This window comes from Nicotiana attenuata, unplaced genomic scaffold, assembly GCF_001879085.1.
Source record: "Nicotiana attenuata strain UT unplaced genomic scaffold, NIATTr2, whole genome shotgun sequence".
Classification (NCBI taxonomy): Eukaryota; Viridiplantae; Streptophyta; class Magnoliopsida; order Solanales; family Solanaceae; genus Nicotiana; species Nicotiana attenuata.
The window spans coordinates 312,333-330,552 of record NW_017671109.1 but is presented as its reverse complement, the minus strand read 5'-3'; the positions used below and the strand labels follow the sequence as shown (position 1 = coordinate 330,552).

The following is an 18,220-nucleotide window of genomic DNA, read 5'->3' as shown; positions in this document are numbered from 1 at the left end:
AAAAGACATCACAAAGAACTCATAGTGACCATAGGGTCCTGAATGTCATCTTCAAAATATCAGAGTCCTAAATCTTCAATTGGTGATACCTAGACCTCAAATCAATCTTAGAGAACACTATACCTCCGTGAAGCTGGTCAAATAAGTCATCAATGCGCCTTAAAGGATACTTATTCTTAATTGTAACTTTGTTCAACTGCCTATAGTCGATGCACATCAACATAGTACCATCCTTCTTCTTCACAAACACAACCGATGTACCCCAAGGCAATACACTAGGCCTAATGAACTCCTTATCAAGAAGCTCATGAAGCTGCTCTTTCAATTCCTTCAACTCTACTGGTGCCATACGATACGGAGGGATAGAAATGGGCTGAGTTCCCGGCACCAAGTCAATACCAAAATCAATGTCCATGTCGGGTGGCATGCCCGGCAGGTCTACAGGAAACACATCCGAAAAGGCTTGTACTACTGGAATAGAATCAATGGTAGGAGTATCAGCACCAACATTCCTCACAAAAGCCAAATATGACAAACACCCCTTCCCAACCATTTGTTGGGCCTTCAGGTATGAGATCACCCTACTAGGAACATAGTCTAGAGAACCTCTCCACTCGATCCTAGGTAACCCCGATATTGCCAATGTCACGGTCTTAGCGTGACAATCCAGAATAGCATTACATGAGGACAACCAATCCATGCCCAAAATCACGTCAAAATCAACCATACTAAGCAATAAGAGATTAACTCTCGTCTCCAATCCCCCAAAGGTCACCAGACACAACCGATACACATGGTCCATAATAATAGAATTGCCTAACGGCGTAGATACATGAACGGATAAAACTAAGGACTCACAGGCATATTCAAATAACGAGCAAAATACGATGATACATATGAATAAGTAGAACCAGGGTCAAATAATATGGAAGCACCCCTGTGGAAAACTGAGACAATACATGTGATCACTGCGTGTGAAGCAACAACCTCTGGCCTAGCAGGGAAAGCATAGCGTCGAGCCTCACTGCTGATTGGCCTCCCCCTCTAGGGTGACCTCTAGCTGCCTAAGCCCCATCCCGAACTGGCTGAGCGGGTGGTGAAGTAACTGGTGCGGGAGTCATAACCTGGCCCTTCTGCTGAACTGGACCTCCATAACAACGTAGAAATTGACTCCACACATGTCAAATCTCCCCGTACTCGAAGTAACTCCGATCCGCCAATGGTGGTGGAGACTAAATCGGACCCCGAGAACCAAAATAGCTGCTAGAAGAACCTGGTACAGATGACCCTTGAACTGATGGAGCACGAGATGAACTTTGAGCTGGGAGGCACTAAGAGATGACTGACCTAGACGAGCACTATATGAACCATATCTAGCTGACACACCGGACGAGCCATCTAAGCGGTCCTATAAGAACTGCCTCTGCTGCAGTGGGATTGCCCTCCAGAAGAAACACCATTGAAACCACCCGAACCACGAGGCTTCTTGGCCTCCCTCTCCTTACGCTCCTGACTACTGACCTGCTCTAGCCGCCTAGCAATATCAACCACCTCCTCGAACATAGCACCTGATGCAATCTCCCGAGTCATGACGAAACGCAGTCCATAGTTGAGGCCATCAATGAACCTCCTAATCCTCTCCCTCTCTATAGGAACCAACCAGATTGCTTGACGAGCCAACTCTGAAAATCTCATCTCATACTAGGTCGCTGACATACCCTCCTGGCGTAGCTGCTCAAACTGCCTACGCAACTTTGCCCTGTGGGTCTGTGGAACAAACTTCTCTAAGAAGAGAACTGAGAACTCATGCCATGTAAGTGGTACAGCGCCAACTTGCCTGCTCAACTCATAGGCCTCCCACCATCTAAAGGCTGCCCCCAACAGCTTAAAAGTAGTAAATGAGACTCAACTAGTTTCCAGAATACGCCGTGCGAAGAATCTGCTCGCACCTGTCTAAGAAGTCTTGAGCATCCTCTGACTCAGCCCCACTAAATGTTGGAGGCCTGAGCCTCCTAAACGCTCTAGCCTTTTGTGCCTTGGCACTCATAGGTGGACCCACATGCACCTGAGCAACTACAACCAACTGGGTTGGTAGTGACCCTGATGTCTGAAGTCCCTGAACCACCTACTTTGGAGTATGGACGGCGGGAGTCTGAGCACCTCCCCCGGCCTGAGAAGTGGCTGGTGCAGCCTGAACTAAAACTTCCTGAGCAAGGCTAGTGCATACAGTCAATATCTGGGCCAAAGTCTCCTGAAGCCCTGGAATCACAATGGAGAGCTAGTGCCTGAATTGGTCCTACCGACTCAACCACATCTGATATCTGCTCCTAAGCTGGAGCAACTGGTGGCTCCACAAGTGCTGCTCTATCTGTTGTACGAGCTACACCTCAGCCTCTACCATGGCCCCGGCCTCTCGCGGCCCTAGCTACTGATACTGGTGGCCGTCTGCCCGATCTGGTAGCACGTGCCCTCACCATGTTGTGAGAGAATAGAATAATAGAAGTTTAGTTTCTGGTATCAACAAATTCATACGACAAGAATACAAGAAAGTGAAGTTTCCTAATGGTTCGGTACCCTCTTGAAAATAAGTACAGACATTTATGTACCGATCCACAAGACTCTACTAAACCTGCTTATGACTCGTGAGACCTATGTAACCTACGCTTTGATAAAAACTTGTCATGACCTAAATCTCACATGTCGTAATGGCGCCTATCACAATGCTAGGCAAGCCGACAATCACTAATAACTACGCATTTTAACTTGAAAACATAACGTAATAAGTTTAGCAGTGAAAGATCTCATAAATGACCGATAAGAATAACTGAGACTCAAATACAAAATCTCAAAAATCCGGGGGTCACCGAGTACATGAGCTACTAAATATCAAGACAGTCAAAACTTTTAATACAACTCTCTAGAAAGATAGAACATGGCTAAACAAAATGAAAAGAAAGAGAGTTAAGGTCTGCGAACACCAAAGCAGCAACCTCAAAAGTCTCCAAGCAAGTAATGCTCCAAGTCTAGCAACCATCGGGTCCAGATGTACCTGGATCTGCACACGAAGTGCAGAGTGTAGTATGAGTACAATCAACCCAATGTACTCAATAAGTAACTAGACTAACCTTGGGCTGAAAGCAGGGACGAGCACAGATAGGTACCGCCCAAATCCAGATAATAACAGTACAGATATGACAGGAAAATGATAGTAATAACTAAGAGAAATCTCATAATCAATTATACACAATACAGAAATGTAACAGTTTAGGCTCTATATTGATAAAATATGCCAAGTATAGCTAGCATGGGGACTATTACATCTCTATGTTTACATGTTAAATTTGCATGTTACATGTTATGCAATACAGTGATAAACTCATATACTCATGCTCTCGGGTGTATTCAACATCACTCAGCACTCCCAATCGCTCAGCACTCTCTCAATCGCTCAACACTCTCAATCACTCGGCACTCGCACTCAGCACTCAATGGTACCTGAGCTTGCTACTGGTATGTCAGAACCCGGAGGGGCAGATCCTGCCCAAGCGCCAATATAAGCCAAAATGGCATGCTGCGGCATGCAGCCCGATCCTATCATGAATCAATAAATCATGTTGCGGCATGCAGCCCGATCCCATAAATATCACTCACAATCAGGCCCTCGGCCTGAACTCAGTCATCAATCTCTCCAGTCTCTCGGGCTTACAAATCTCATGCCAATCAGCCCAAACAATGATACATGAAGAAATAATAAATGATAATAGAGACTAAGATATGATATTCAAATGGTGAATGTGATTGAGTACATATTTGCAATCTAAGCAAATAACTCAACAGCAAATATAACATCGGTGGGTCCCAACAGTACCAGCATATAGCCTAAACATGATTCTTAATATGGATCACAGCTCAATTTCTCTAACACATATGGATATTACATGAATAACAAAAAGATTTGATAACTACAAAGTACCACAGAATCAATCAAGTCACAGTTACCACAGTGCACGGCCACATGCCGATCACCTAGCATTTGTGTCACCTCAACACCAATTACATAACACGGAGTTCAGGCATTCATACCCTCAGTACCAAGTTTAAAAGTGTTACTTACCTCAAACCGCGCAAATCCCTACTTTAATAAGCCCTGGCCTCGCGAATCGGCCTCAGAATGACTCGAATCTAGCCACAAACAACTTGATACAACCAATACAAGCTATAGGAATTGATTCCATACAATAAAGCTATGTTCTTTATGCCAAAGTCAAAAAGTCAACCCAGAAAGTCAATCCAGACCCACATCTCGGAATCCAACAGAATTTACAAAATCCGAACACCCATTCAATAACAAATCCAACTATACCAAAATCATCCAAATGCGACCTCAAATCACCTTTCAAAACCTCAAAATATAGTTTATGAAGTTTCTACATTTTTTCTAACCCAAAACACTAATTAAATGGTAAAACCAATAATAGATTTATGTATATTAACCAAATCCGAGTTAGAATCACTTGCCCCAATCAGCTCCTTGAAAATCCCTTCAAGAATCGCCCAAAATCGAGGTCTCTAGCTCAAAATATGAAAAATGGGTCAAAATCCTCGATTTTGAAATTAAATAACTGCTGCCCAGATGTCTTTTTTCACAAACGCTAAAAGTGCCTCGCGTCCGTGAAGCACAAAAACTCAACAGCCAAAATCCTCTTAAGGGAACGCGAGAACTCCCACGCGAACGTGATGGCAACCCATGCCTACGCGATCGCGAACCATCTCCCGCCAACGCGAAGGCTTACAAGCCTAGTGCCCCACTTGCCTCATCCTTCTGCGAGAACGCGAGCCCCCTCTCATGATCGCGATGAACAAACTCCATATATCTTCGTGAACAATTGGTCTTCTTCGCGAACGCGAAGAACAAACTTCACCTGCCACCCAGATACACTTCGCGAATGCGAGACCTCTCTAGCGAATGCGTATAAGGAAACCAGACACCAGATTTCTGCAGCTTTACAAGGCCTAACTCAATCCGCAATCAACCCAAAACTCACCTAAGGCACACGAGACCCCATCCAAATATATTAACACATCCTAAAACAGCATACAAACTTAGTCGAACCCTCAAATCACATCAAACAACATCAAAAACACAAAGTACACCCCAATTCAAGTCTAGTGAACTATTGAACTTCCAACTTCTAAAACCAATGTCGAAAAACAGCAAATCAACTCCGATTGACCTCCAATTTTGCACAAAAATCACGAATGACACAACAGACCTATTCCAACTTCTGGAACCAAAATCTGAGCCTGGTAACCACAAAGACACATTATATATAATATGGAGTAATTTATAAATTACCATTTAAGGTCACAAAATATATATTTTTTACTTTTTTGAATCTGGTTGAAACTATTCTACTGAGCGAGTAGATTATGGAAAATTTATTTCTATTTCATTATTTAGTACGAGACTTTTTCCCTTCGTTTCGTTTTCTTATTATCTTGTTGTTGTTATTGCTTGTTGCTACTGATTTCTTTTCATCTTTTCTTGAGCCGGGGATCTATCGAAAAATAACTTCTCTACCTTCTAGGTAGGGGAAAGGTCTGCGTACAGTCTACCCTCCCTAAATCCACTTGTAAAATTATACTGAATTTGGTATTGTTATTGTTGTTCATTATTTAGTATATTTTTCATCTTCAACTCTAATTTTTTCTTCTCTAGGCAAAACAATTTCATTTTTTTGTTTCTGACCATTTTCCTTTCTAATTTTAGCTCTTCTGAATTAGTTATTATTATTTTATTTTGTTTGATTGGTCTATCAATCATAAAGTAAGTTTTTTGTGGCTCATTAGTTATTGGTATACGGATTTTATGAAATAAGCTTACGGGCCTTTTATTATAGGTTGGCTTTAGGCCACCCAATTCATTGAGCCGGCCCTGAGTGGAGTTGGGTTCATATGGCCAGCTAGAGAAGAAGAATGGAGACATTCTGTTGCACCAATTCTTGTGGATAGATTTGTTGGAAGTATGCATATCACTAATGATAATGCGGATATACTAAATGAAGATGATGCTTTTCTTCCACCTTCTGGAGAATTAGAACCTGACTCTATCACTAATGATTTTAGTGAAGACACTAGAGCTGGCTTCGTAATTTTTGAGCGAGAAGTTGAAGCAACCTTTCGAAGGGCTGTAGACGAAGATGTAACAGAAGACCACGTAACTTTAGAAATTAATGCATTGCGGTTGTCATACAATATGACATCTGTTGTGGTGCTTTATTTTATTCAGTGATGAAATTGGCATTGAATAGTACTCCACATGGCTCACCTAGTAAATTGGCCAAGAATGTCACTTCCACAATAAAAAAAAATGAAAAAAGCTTCTGAAATATTACTTGCCAAGCATTGACGAAGAGATTGAAGTAATATTGAAGTTTGAAGAAATGTACTTGGAATCTGCCAAGGAGTATTCTCCATTATTTGATACGACTTTGTCTGATCTGTATGAACTGGACATTGTACAAGAAGATGCAACACTTGAATAGGCGGTATTTCTTATGTTTTCTTATCTTTGGCATGAAAATCCGTATCTCAACAGTAACCAAAAGTTATTAGTATTACAAATCTGAACCTTATTTATTAGATAAAATTACTCCCACCTTTCACCTCTAATGATATTGAAAAAGAGTAAGAGCTATGATTACAGATTTGCTAATAATTAAACTAGCCCACAATTGTATTAAGTAATTGTACGTTAACTCTATTTATCATCAAATTGATAGGGAGTCTACATATAAGGGGTAGGGAGATATCTCTTAATGGTGTGAACCATTTTAGGAAAAATCGTACGGGCTTGGCCCAAAGCGAACAATATCACACCATATTAAGAGTATCTTTGGGTCGTTTAGCACCCAACATCTGGTATCAGAACCCAAGTTTGGCGGGACGAGTATGGAAATGGAAAAGTGATGGTGCGGGGCAGCACGCACACAAGAAGAAGCTAGTTGCGAGCTTTGGTTGCCATAATACTCTAACAATGTGGGTGGCACACTGTGAATCTCGAAAATTGATCGGTGGATCGTGGCAATGGGCCACATGAAACTTAGTTCGAGGGAAAGACCCGTGAATCATGGTAGTGAATCACGTGGAACTTAATTAGAGGGGGATATTATTGGATGTACGAACAAAGTCTCATATTAGTAGCTGAAAAGATTTGGAGCCTACATATAAGGTGTAGGGATCTCTTAATGGTGTGAGGCCTTTTGGAAAAAATCGTACGGGTTTGGCCCAAAGCGGACAATATCACACCACGTTAAGAGTATCTTTGGGTTGTTTTAGCCCAACAACCGGTATCAGAGCCCAGGTTCGACTGGACGAGTATAGAGATGGCAAGTAATGGTGTGGGTTGGCGCGCACACAAGGAGAAGCTAGTTGCGGGCTTCGATTGCCATAATACTCTAACAATGTAGGTGATACATAATGGATATCAGAAATTGACTCGTGGATTGTGACAATGGCCACATGGAATTTAGTTCGAGGGGGAGATTGTTGGGTGTGCGACCAAAGTCCCACGTTGGAAACTGAAAAGATTGGGAGTCTACATATAAGTGTAGGGATCTCTTAATAGTGTGAGGCTTTTTGGGAAAAATCGTGCGGGCTTTGCCCAAAGCGGAAAATATCACACCATGTTAAGAGTATCTTTGGACTGTTTTAGCCCAACATCTGGTATTAGAGCCCAGGTTTGGCGGGACGAGTATGAAAATGCCAAAGTGATGGTGTGGGGTGGCATGCACACAAGAAGAAGCTAGTTGCAAGCTTTGGTTGCAATAATAGTTTAACAATGTGGGTGGCACACTGTGAATCTCGAAAATTGACCGGTGGATCATGGCAATGGGCCACATGAAACTTAGTTCGAGGGAGAGACCCGTGAATCATGGTAGTGAGCCACGTGGAACTTAATTAGAGGGGGAGATATTGGATGTACGAACAAAGTCCCATATTAGTAGCTGAAAAAATTTGGAGCCTACATATAAGGTGTAGGGATCTCTTAATGGTGTGAGGCCTTTTGGGAAAAACCGTACAGGCTTTGCCCAAAGCGGACAATATTACACCACGTTAAGAGTATCTTTGAGTCGTTTTAGCCCAACATTCGGTATAAGAGCCCCGGTTCAACTGGATGAGTATAGAGATGGCAAGTAATGGTGCAGGCTGGCGCGCACATAAGAAGAAGCTAGTTGCGGGCTTCGATTGCCATAATACTCTAACAATGTAGGTGATACACAATGAATATCAGAAATTGACTCGTGGATCGTGGCAATAGCCACATGGAACTTAGTTCGAGGGGGAGATTGTTGGGTGTGCGACCAAAGTCCAACATTGGAAGCTGAAAAGATTGCGAGTCTACATATAAGGTGTAGGGATCTCTTAATAGTGTGAGGCCTTTTGGGAAAAATCGTCCGTGCTTGGCCCAAAGCGGAAAATATCACACCATGTTAAGAGTATCTTTGGACTGTTTTAGCCCAACATCTGGTATCAGAGCCCAGGTTTGGCGGGACGAGTATGGAAATGGCAAAGCGATGGTGCAAGGCGGCACGCAGACAAGAAGAAGCTAGTTACGGGCTTCGGTTGCCATAATACTCTAACAATGTGGGTGGCACACTATGAATCTCGAAAATTGACCCGTGGATTGTGGCAATGGGCCACATGGAACTTAGTTCGAGGGGTTGACCCGTGAATCGTGGTAGTGAGCCACGTGGAAGTTAGTTCGAGGGGGTTGTTGGGTATGCGAACAAAGTCCCATATTGATAGCTGAAAAAATTAGGAGCCTACATAAAAGGTGTAGGAATCTTTTAATGGTATGAGAAGTTTTGAGGAAAATCGTGTGGACTTAACGGACAATATTACACCATGTTAAAAGTGTATTGGGCTATTTTATCCCAACAGTTTAATATCTAGATGTTTTCAAATGTTGAATTCCATGTCTAAGTTGACTTTAGTAGATGATAGAAATTCTTTCATGGACTTCGTAAATTACCTACAATGCTAGGAGAGAATTCAAAGTCCTTTCTGTACATATTTAAATATGTACTTTCTTTTTTCTTGATAACCAAGAAATTCCTAGGGTCAATAGCGAATGGTTCGAAACTCGATGGACAGTAAAAGAAGACAAAGAATCAAGGGGAGAACATATACTATTAACTGCTGAGCTGCTAGGTGTGAGTTTTTTTGTGCTAAGGGGTTCAAAAGAGAAAAGTTAAAAATAATTAAAGTTAGTGGGAATTGAACCAATAACCTTACAGAGATTTTGAACCTTCTTGACCACTAAGCTATGTTTTTGGGCTATTTTAAGAGGATTCAAAACATAATATATAGAATTAAAAAATAGATTTTGCCTTATGTATATAGTGTAATTTTTCGACGAAGGGTGAATCCCCTTCCGCCCCTGGCCGAAACTTGTTGCACCTATCTCTGCGTGTACATGTCCTACTAATATTCTAATTCTGAAATTTATTTTCTTTTACTCCCACCATAAAATAAAAAAATTAGACTACTATTATTTATTTATTTATTTCATTATAAGCTTTTTACATATTTACAATTACTAGTCATTAGGTACCGACGTTGCACGTGCTATCTATATTAATGAATACAAATTTTTTTTAAAAATTATATAAATATTATACTAAAATATGGTTGAGATGTAAATTAACAATTAAATAAAAAGTATAAATTTCTAAAAAAAATATGACGTTAAACTTATTTAGTTAAATGGATAACAATCTCATGTGCCTCTCTGGTACAATATTTGTTTTGTCATGAAATGTGAAGCTCATATTAAGTATTAACTGGTTATCTTTGTTGCTGAACTGCTATAAAAAATTGTATGCTTCAATTGTGACCTGTGTTTGAAGGTAATTAGGAGAATGTTTAAATTTCTAATGATTTTTCGGCAAGAAGGAGCGTATTTTCTTTGGCTTTGAAGGAATTATAATTATGTTACATAATTGAAATAGAAAAATAATTTAAAGAAGCTAAAATCCTACTTGACCTTAAAGTGTTAAATATCAGGTGTTCCTACATATTTCAAATAAGAAAAGGCTTGGTAATCAAAATTTTAGTTGCTTCACATATTTCATAATAAGGAAATAATTTTTATTGCTACAAATTCTTAATTAGCTCATCCATTTTTTTTTTAAAAAAGAAGAAGTTATATTTTAAATGTTTAGCTCAATTTTATATTTATGATTTGATTTAATAATATGTCTTCATACGATTTGCTAAACAAGTTTTTTTAGTGTTTGCATGAAGATACTATGAATTTTCTAAACAAAAGTATTCAATAATTTAGGAGATTAATAAACTCAAACCAAGGAATTACGTTAGTTTGTACAAGTCTTTCCTCTATTTTTAGTAATACAAGTATTTATTTCACTTAGAATAGGCTGAATAGCCTAGTAGACACTTTTACTTGTTCAATTTTGTCATCCCAACCCCTTAATTACTTCACGAAGTGTCAATCAAATACCTCAACTTGATTAACACAGCAGTTTTAAACACCCCGGACATTTACTAAGCTTATGTGTCATTAGTGTGGCTTAGTTGGACAAAATGCGTGACATACACATGCACTAAGAACGTCAACTGATAATTTTCTTCAAAACAAAAATATAATCAGAAAACATAAATAGACATAAAAAGAAAAGATAAATATTAAACTAATATTTCAATCCTTACTTTTGTTCTCCTTTACAATAACATGCACGCCACCCGCCACCCCCTCCACCTTGACCACCACCACCTCACCGATGCACTACTTTTTCCCTTCTCTCTTTCCTCATCTTTCTCTTCCCCAATAATCTCAATGTCCCGTTTCCTAGACTATGTATATAGCACTAAAAGTAGTCTATATTCATTTTGTAACATTAACAATAAATATTTTAGAACTTTAAATTAAATTACTTAAGTTTTCATATTAGTAAATACAATTTCTTACAATAATATCAAAAGAAATATATTGTAAATATATGCCGTACATCTTGTTTATTTAAAATACCCCTTACTAATATAAATAGTAGTATTCCTATGCAAAGTTAAAGGTCTTATGTCATTTAAGAATATTATACTATAAACTATAAGTACGAAAAAATAATATGGATTCTAAAGCTTCTTATTAAAATTTGGCTTTAGACTATTAATTTTAGTGGGCTCACGAGGTGAATAAAAACATGCAATGTCTAGTCACAGGTGCTTGCTTTTTCCTGATAGCGATCTTGGATCACCTAGGTGCACCGGCAAATGAACTAAGTTACTTCCCGGGCAATGTGTTTAAAGTGAGACACAGAGGTTGGAGAAGCTTTTCCTAAAATTAATACTTTATGCTGGAAATCAGCTGCCATTTCTTGTGCTTGATGAACTCATACAACAAACTTTCTTCGGAGAAATTATAACACAAAAAGTGAAACGGTACCCACCGGGAGATGGCTTGTTGCTTCGAGTACTTTATGATTTGGTTGTTTTGCCGCTTCAACGGAATATCGACTACTATGGTACATGGTTATGCCATTTTGAAGCTTGTGATTCCTATAAGGATCCCCGAGTGACATACTCCATGAGTTTTACTTGCGGTTGGTTGGACGAGTACCGCAAAGACATATTAATCAACCACATCAAGCGATATTTATGTAAAAGACAGACATAATACATTTATCGTTTTATTGTATGCACCCGGTTTGCGGCCAAGTATCATACTATTATCATTATAAAATGAGACTAGAAGAAATTAAATTACAAATATGAAAATTGTCTCATAGATTTGAATTCTGCTTCAGATTTAAAAAAGAAACATTCAACAAAAATATATAAACCCATACATAAATTATAATACTTGTTAATCAAGGCAATTCTAAAATTTCTGTAATAGGAAAAAGGAAACTTGAAGCAGAAGAAAAAAAAGATAAAGAAAATATGGAAACATGCCATTGGAATATGATAATTTGATTTCTATAAGTATGGGTTTCCTATTATTACTAGGTAACAATAACCTTGCTTAAATTACAAGGATGAGGACCTCTATAAATACTACCACTAACCTAAACTAAGTTTTCCCGTGCCTTCTGCTTATGATTGTTGTTTCTTCTCTGGCTTCCCTTACCAACCATTGTTTCTTCATCTTGCTATTAGTGATCTCCTATTTCTTTTTTCGCTCCTTCTCCTTCTTCCGCCAATGAGCAGCAAGAATCTTCCCTTTTTTGTTCCATTTACAGCTTCGGAGACTGATTCTGCTTCTATTTCTGATCATTTAGGTGTTGTACTTGGTTTTCCTTTTCTACAACATTACACCGAAGAACGCATTGAGTTCGAGTTTGGTGTTAGTTTCATGACGCCTGAAGCAACAGTTATGAGTCCCTTTTCCTTCATCAAGAATGGCATCCCAGCGCCTCTGCAGTCTCATCACTCGCAGATTTCAGCATTCATGAAACTCTTCTATAATGATTGCTTCTCTTTTCATGACTGCGACAGGAACAAGGTTCTTCAAAAAGCTAGCATCTATATGGATCAGCCTGGTTTTAATGATTACAAACTCTCTCTTTTGCATACAAAATCTATTTCCGAAGTGTCCAAGCTTGTCCCAGATGTTGTGGACACAATCAAGAGTTCTATCGAACAACTGATCAAAGATGCATAGGCCAAACACTATGTGGTTTCTGGAATTATTCCCATGGGTTGCCCGCCTGGTTTTTGAATAATGTCCCGAGAACAACAATAGCAGAAAAATTATATGTCACAAAGGACTAAATTTGTTTGCAACATTGCACAATGATCATTTGTGGCAAGCGTTGGAGGAGCTGCGATTGAAGTAACCCTAAAGTTGACATCATATATGCAGATTATTACATTCATGGCTATTATTCGCAATCATGCATTATTGGGATTCAAGACTAAGACGTTGATGAAGGTTTGTTGCGGTAGTACTGGAAGTGGTCTGTTTAACTTTGATCCTCTGAAGCAGTGTGGAGAGAAAGGAGTTGTAGCGTGTTCAGAAGGGATTCGTATATACATTAGGGATGGATTTCGATTGACACCTGAGGCTTCGAAGAATATGATTGATATTCTCTTCAGCAAAAATGGTTTTGTATTTCCAAAGTTTAAGTACGTACAAGATCATCATGCAGCAGCAGCATAATGTACTGGAGCTGGATTACTCTGTATGTTCTCTTAGGAGAAGCTTTGAATTGGAGTCACTCCTGTTCTTACCCCAGTAATTTTTGCTATGGAGAATTCAGTTTGCTGGTAGGCATGTTGTTGCCTTGTCATTAAGTTTCCTATACTGCGGCAATGGATGGGCTAGAATCCTCCCCATGGTGAGAGTGAGTGACATCTGCACCAAATTTATCGTAGGACAGTCCCTAACAAGGGGAATTCGCCTCGTTATTGCATCAAGAACAATGTTTCTTCCTCCCACCTTCACATTTATTTTCAACGCTACATTGGCTAGATACTGTTTGCTCATCTTAAATACATGTTTTGTCAAACATCATTGCGCGAGAACTCATAGTTCAGTCTCACAAATTCGCTTCAGATCACCTGGTAAAGAAATAAAAAAAGATTAGCCACCACATATTGCTAACTTGTGCTAAAGAGATAAGAAGTTTTATTTTCATTTATTCCTTAAAGAGAGCCACTATTATTTACCATGCCAGATATCTGGCACACTCATGTGCAACACTGTCTTGCACATTTCGAAAAAAGTGTATGCAGATCCAATTGTTAACCGTTCTTCTATTTACCATTTTCTGCCGATAGTAAAAGATACAATGTTAGTCTTAGCTGAACAAAGAACAATAGCCACTCAAGAGTCCCACAAAAAATGCCAGGATGGTGTGTACTAACAGTGCCTGCACCTCCAAGGTTTTCATTGAATCAAAATAATGAAAGGAAAATGCAACGCGGGCTTTCTACCGGTACACACCAGTAGGTGCCGAGTAACTGGACATAAATGAAAAACAAACAGATGAGACAAGATTTAAACAGTGTCAACAGTACTAGATACCTTATTCATCATATTCCATTGGCCAACTTGTGGCAGACAGTCTTTTTCTCGACCGTATCATGATACTTAAGCTGCAGAAATACATACTCATTACTGAAATCCTAACTAAAATAAACTTTTTCACTGCACAAATCAAATTTAAGCAAGAATAGTATACTCAGGGTAGTAATATCATCTCCCCTCAACCATGAGAAGAATCAATATTTTTAAAAAGCCGTGAGGAGCCGAACTTACCTGAAGTGGAGACAGAATAGGAGCCTCAACTTGTGCCAACTTGTCAATAAACTTAATGCCAAACTCCTTGGCATATGGGTCTTTAGCATAGGCTTTATGACGTACAGCCTGACATAGAAACGGAAAAAAAAAATGGAAGTGAATTTATTAGCGAATTATCATGTCAAAAACAGTCATCTGATTGTAACAATGATCATCTGTGGCAAGCGTTGGAGGAGTTGCGATTGAAGTACCCTTAAGTTGAGATTATATATGTGGATTATTACAAGGCATTTATGGCTATTCTTCGCAATCAATGCATTCTTGGGATTCAAGACTAAGACGTTGATTAAGGTTTGTTGCAGTAGTATTGGAAGCGGTCCATTTAATTTTAATCCGCATAAGCAGTGTGGAGAGAGAGGAGTTTTAACATGATCTGATAGGACTTCGCATGTACATTGGGATGGATTTCGATTGACACCTGAGGCTTCGAAGAATATGATTGATACTCTCTTCAGCAAAAATGGTTTTGTATTTCCAGAGTTTAAGTTCGCACAAGATCATCCTGCAGCTGCAACAGAAAGGCACAGTTCCAAGGTTTAGAGATGGTCTAAGGCACTTATTGGAGTTGCATGCTAATAAGGTAGTGGACTACTAATGTACTGTTTGTTTTGTAGTTTTCTGTGTTGAAAGTTCTCTTTGTAGATTACGTTTTCCCTGAGGGGTGAAGAAACCGTCCCTCGGAGGTGTGCTTTAGTGTGTTGCTTCTTTATCCTGGATAGCTTAGCGTGTTGCTATAGCTGTGGTCTTGTATTTGATACTTTGGTGATTAATAAGATTTTAGTTACCAAAAAAAAGAAAGAGAAGACTAACCAAATATAACATTTCACCTAGTGCATTTAAACTATATACTAACCAAAAACTATATTTTTAGAATGCACACAGAATACCGCACTTAACGTACAGAGAGCATTCACAGAATACCCTTTTTTAAGAAAAGGAAAGAAAGACAACGGATATGGCTCATCAAATCAGTCAATCTTCCTGAAAATGTGTGAATACAACATTTCGAGACCCTAAGCCTCATGAAAAATAGTTACTATGAAATTTGAAAGAAACTGTTTAAACAAAACGAAGAGCATTTCAAGTATACTACTCAAATGCACAAACATAGCATCATCACAAAGTCTCACACTGGATTGAACAACCCCTATTCTGACTTCCATGCTTAGTACATGCGCGGTCAGTACACATAAATTCGAAAAAGAGAACAACCCTCAAAATTACTTAGAACATGTAAACAGAACCAACTTCAGAATTGGTGCACCAAACGAACTTCAAAAGAATCAAATCAGTGAAGAAAAGGGAAACATAACGAGAGCCAAGCTAAAACACATTTATAAATGGCAAACTTGTCCAAGCGACGGTGTTCCTAAACAAAACTTACTAAATAATATCCAAACAAAACTTAGTATAAGACGGTCTCAAATCCGATCAGAATACAACGACAATGAAAAAAGTAACAAACTCAATATCTTAAGCCTTATCAGCCTTGGCAGCAGTAGCAGCAGCTTGACCACGAAGACGACCAGTTCTCCTTGCAGCAATAAGACCAACCTTCTGTCCAGGTGGTGCATCACGGCGGACAGTGCTGGCATGACCAATATGTTGATGGTTACCACCACCATGAGGATGCTCCACAGGATTCATAGCAACACCACGAACCTTAGGCCAGCAGTTCCTCTTAACCCGGTATTTGTGGTATGCATTTCCAGCTTTGAGCATTGGTTTCTCAGTTCTTCCTCCACCAGCAACCTGGCCAATCATGGCTCTACACCCACTGGGCACAATCTTCTTTGCTCCAGATGGAAGCTTAATCCTGAAAAGAAAAAAAGAGTTAACTATAATCAAACAAACTTCAAAATCACCTCTATAGACTTTTTCGAGAAAGGTAACAATGAAAAATCACCTCTAGAGACTTAGTAATGACAATATGACAATCAAAACTCCACAACAAACCATTAATGTACAAAGACTCATCAATTATCAATGCAGCAATCATATTAATCTAAGCTGAGTTTTATGTGTTAAGCAAACAGGCACCAATAAAGAAAAATTAAAAATCAACAAAATTTATGCCAACAAGTATGCAATTATTCCTTCTAGTGTGAATGGAAGGAAGAATTAAGTCTCGCCAACATCATGAACCTGAATTTCCTACACCTAACCATCACCACACCGGGACCATCACATCACAAATCATATAAGATAATGGATAAACTCTGAAACTGTAAAAAGATAAACTTAGTTTGTTACTGGAGATGGTAAATTAACCGTTAATCTATATCATCAAATGCAAACACATGAACTTCCAGTTGAAGTAGTTCAATTAACAGAATCACACATACACATTTTAAAAAAAAAGAATAGTGCCACACTACATAAGAGGCTTTTGCGCTTGAAAATTAGTGCAAATGAAGAAACAGTAATTCTCTTTACCAGCCAAGCTAATTACTATAAGGAAAGCATATCTGCTTCCAATTCAAAAGCTCTTAAACCTTGTTAATGAGCTGTTTTGCTCGGTGAAAAAGTATCACCAGTACCCCTGAAAGTGTTTCACCATACACAAATTGCATATAAAGCCAAAAATTATTTATCAAATTCATTGTCGGGCCAGGTGCCTGCTACCCTACTATCCCACACCATCACAGGTAACTATCCTAGTGTATTTCGTGCTTAAATTCTAGTTGTTAAAACCCTTGCAACCGTTCCACTCCAAGTAAAGCCAATTCATTCCAATACTAAATCAATCAAATTTATAGAGCCCAATAATTACTTAACTATATTCACTCGACCTTTAATTGATCCAACAAAAAATCACCTTCAACCTTTCCAATAATCCAACACAGAAATAAAAACTTCAATAACCAATGACTAAAAAACAATCAAGAATTCATAAACAGGTCGAAAGATACCTAGTAGTTCCATTATCAGGGTTGTGACTGATGACAATAGCATAATCACCAGAGCATCTAGCAAAAACACCACGGTCACCAACTTTGTGTTCCACGTTACAAACGACAGCACCTTCAGGGATAGATCTAAGTGCCAACACATTACCCACCATTAGATTAGCTTTTTTACCGCAGTAAATAAACTGACCAGTGTACATCCCCTCAGCAGCAACGAACAACTCCTTCTGGTGCTTGTAACGGAACGGGTGACGGAATGTTACGCGTGCCAACGGTGCACCCCTACCTGGGTCATGTATGATTTCTGAGACCACACCTTTAAGGTAACCGTTCCGTTCACCGTAATCGAGCGAACGGAATTTGGCAGGGCCCTTACGGTGGTGAGTGTGGGATTTGAAAACGGAGCCTGCTCCCTTACGTTGTGCTCTGATAACACGACCCATTTCGGCGTTCTCTGTTTGGCTCTCTGCTCACTCTGTCAAAGGGATAGAGAAAGAAATGAATTAAAGAAGGGAAACTAGGGTTTTAGAGGAGGGGAGCCGAATGAAGCTTATGGGCTACTGGGCTAGGTTTGCACTAAGTTGTAACTTGGCTCGCGATAAATGAGCCCATACAGGTATCCTTACTTATCGGCTAATTTAAGCAAATGTCCCCTTTTTAGGTTACATATTTAAATTTTAGCAAGTTACACATTTAACCGGTCAATAAAAATAATTATATTTGCTTGCTAAATATATATAAAAATAAATACTGATTATATATAAAATATGTATATTTTATATATACTATATTTTAATCTATATTATATTAAAAGTAGGAAGCCTACAACTAAAAAGTTAAATTACCAAAATACCCTTATAGGCAATCAAAATATCCTACTTATAAAAAAATTTAAAAAGTTAATGAAGAAAAAATATTGTTGTGTCCTTTGTTAGAAAGGTTGTGTCTTTCCAATTGTGTAACTAACTTTTCCTTCGAAATAATA

General features: G+C 38.9%; 1 protein-coding gene across 1 annotated transcript; it reads right to left on the bottom strand.

Annotated features, from left to right (window-relative positions):
- Positions 1 to 15,635: 15,635 nt before the first annotated feature.
- Positions 15,636 to 17,759, bottom strand: LOC109205973 (60S ribosomal protein L8-like). Its single transcript, XM_019368740.1, has 2 exons — positions 17,239 to 17,759; positions 15,636 to 16,142 (listed from the first exon to the last, which is right to left on the bottom strand). Exons 1-2 carry the CDS (start codon positions 17,676 to 17,678, stop codon positions 15,800 to 15,802), a joined length of 783 nt encoding a protein of 260 aa, XP_019224285.1. The 5' UTR covers positions 17,679 to 17,759; the 3' UTR covers positions 15,636 to 15,799.
- Between the last annotated feature and the right edge of the window lie 461 nt (positions 17,760 to 18,220).

Excerpts from the sequence above, each read along its gene's own strand:
- LOC109205973 (XM_019368740.1), bottom strand. The coding sequence starts at position 17,678 with ATGGGTCGTGTTATCAGAGCACAACGTAAGGGAGCAGGCTCCGTTTTC. Across the intron at positions 16,143-17,238 it reads CCTGATAATGGAACTACTAG|GATTAAGCTTCCATCTGGAG; the intron begins GTATCTTTCGAC and ends TTTTCTTTTCAG.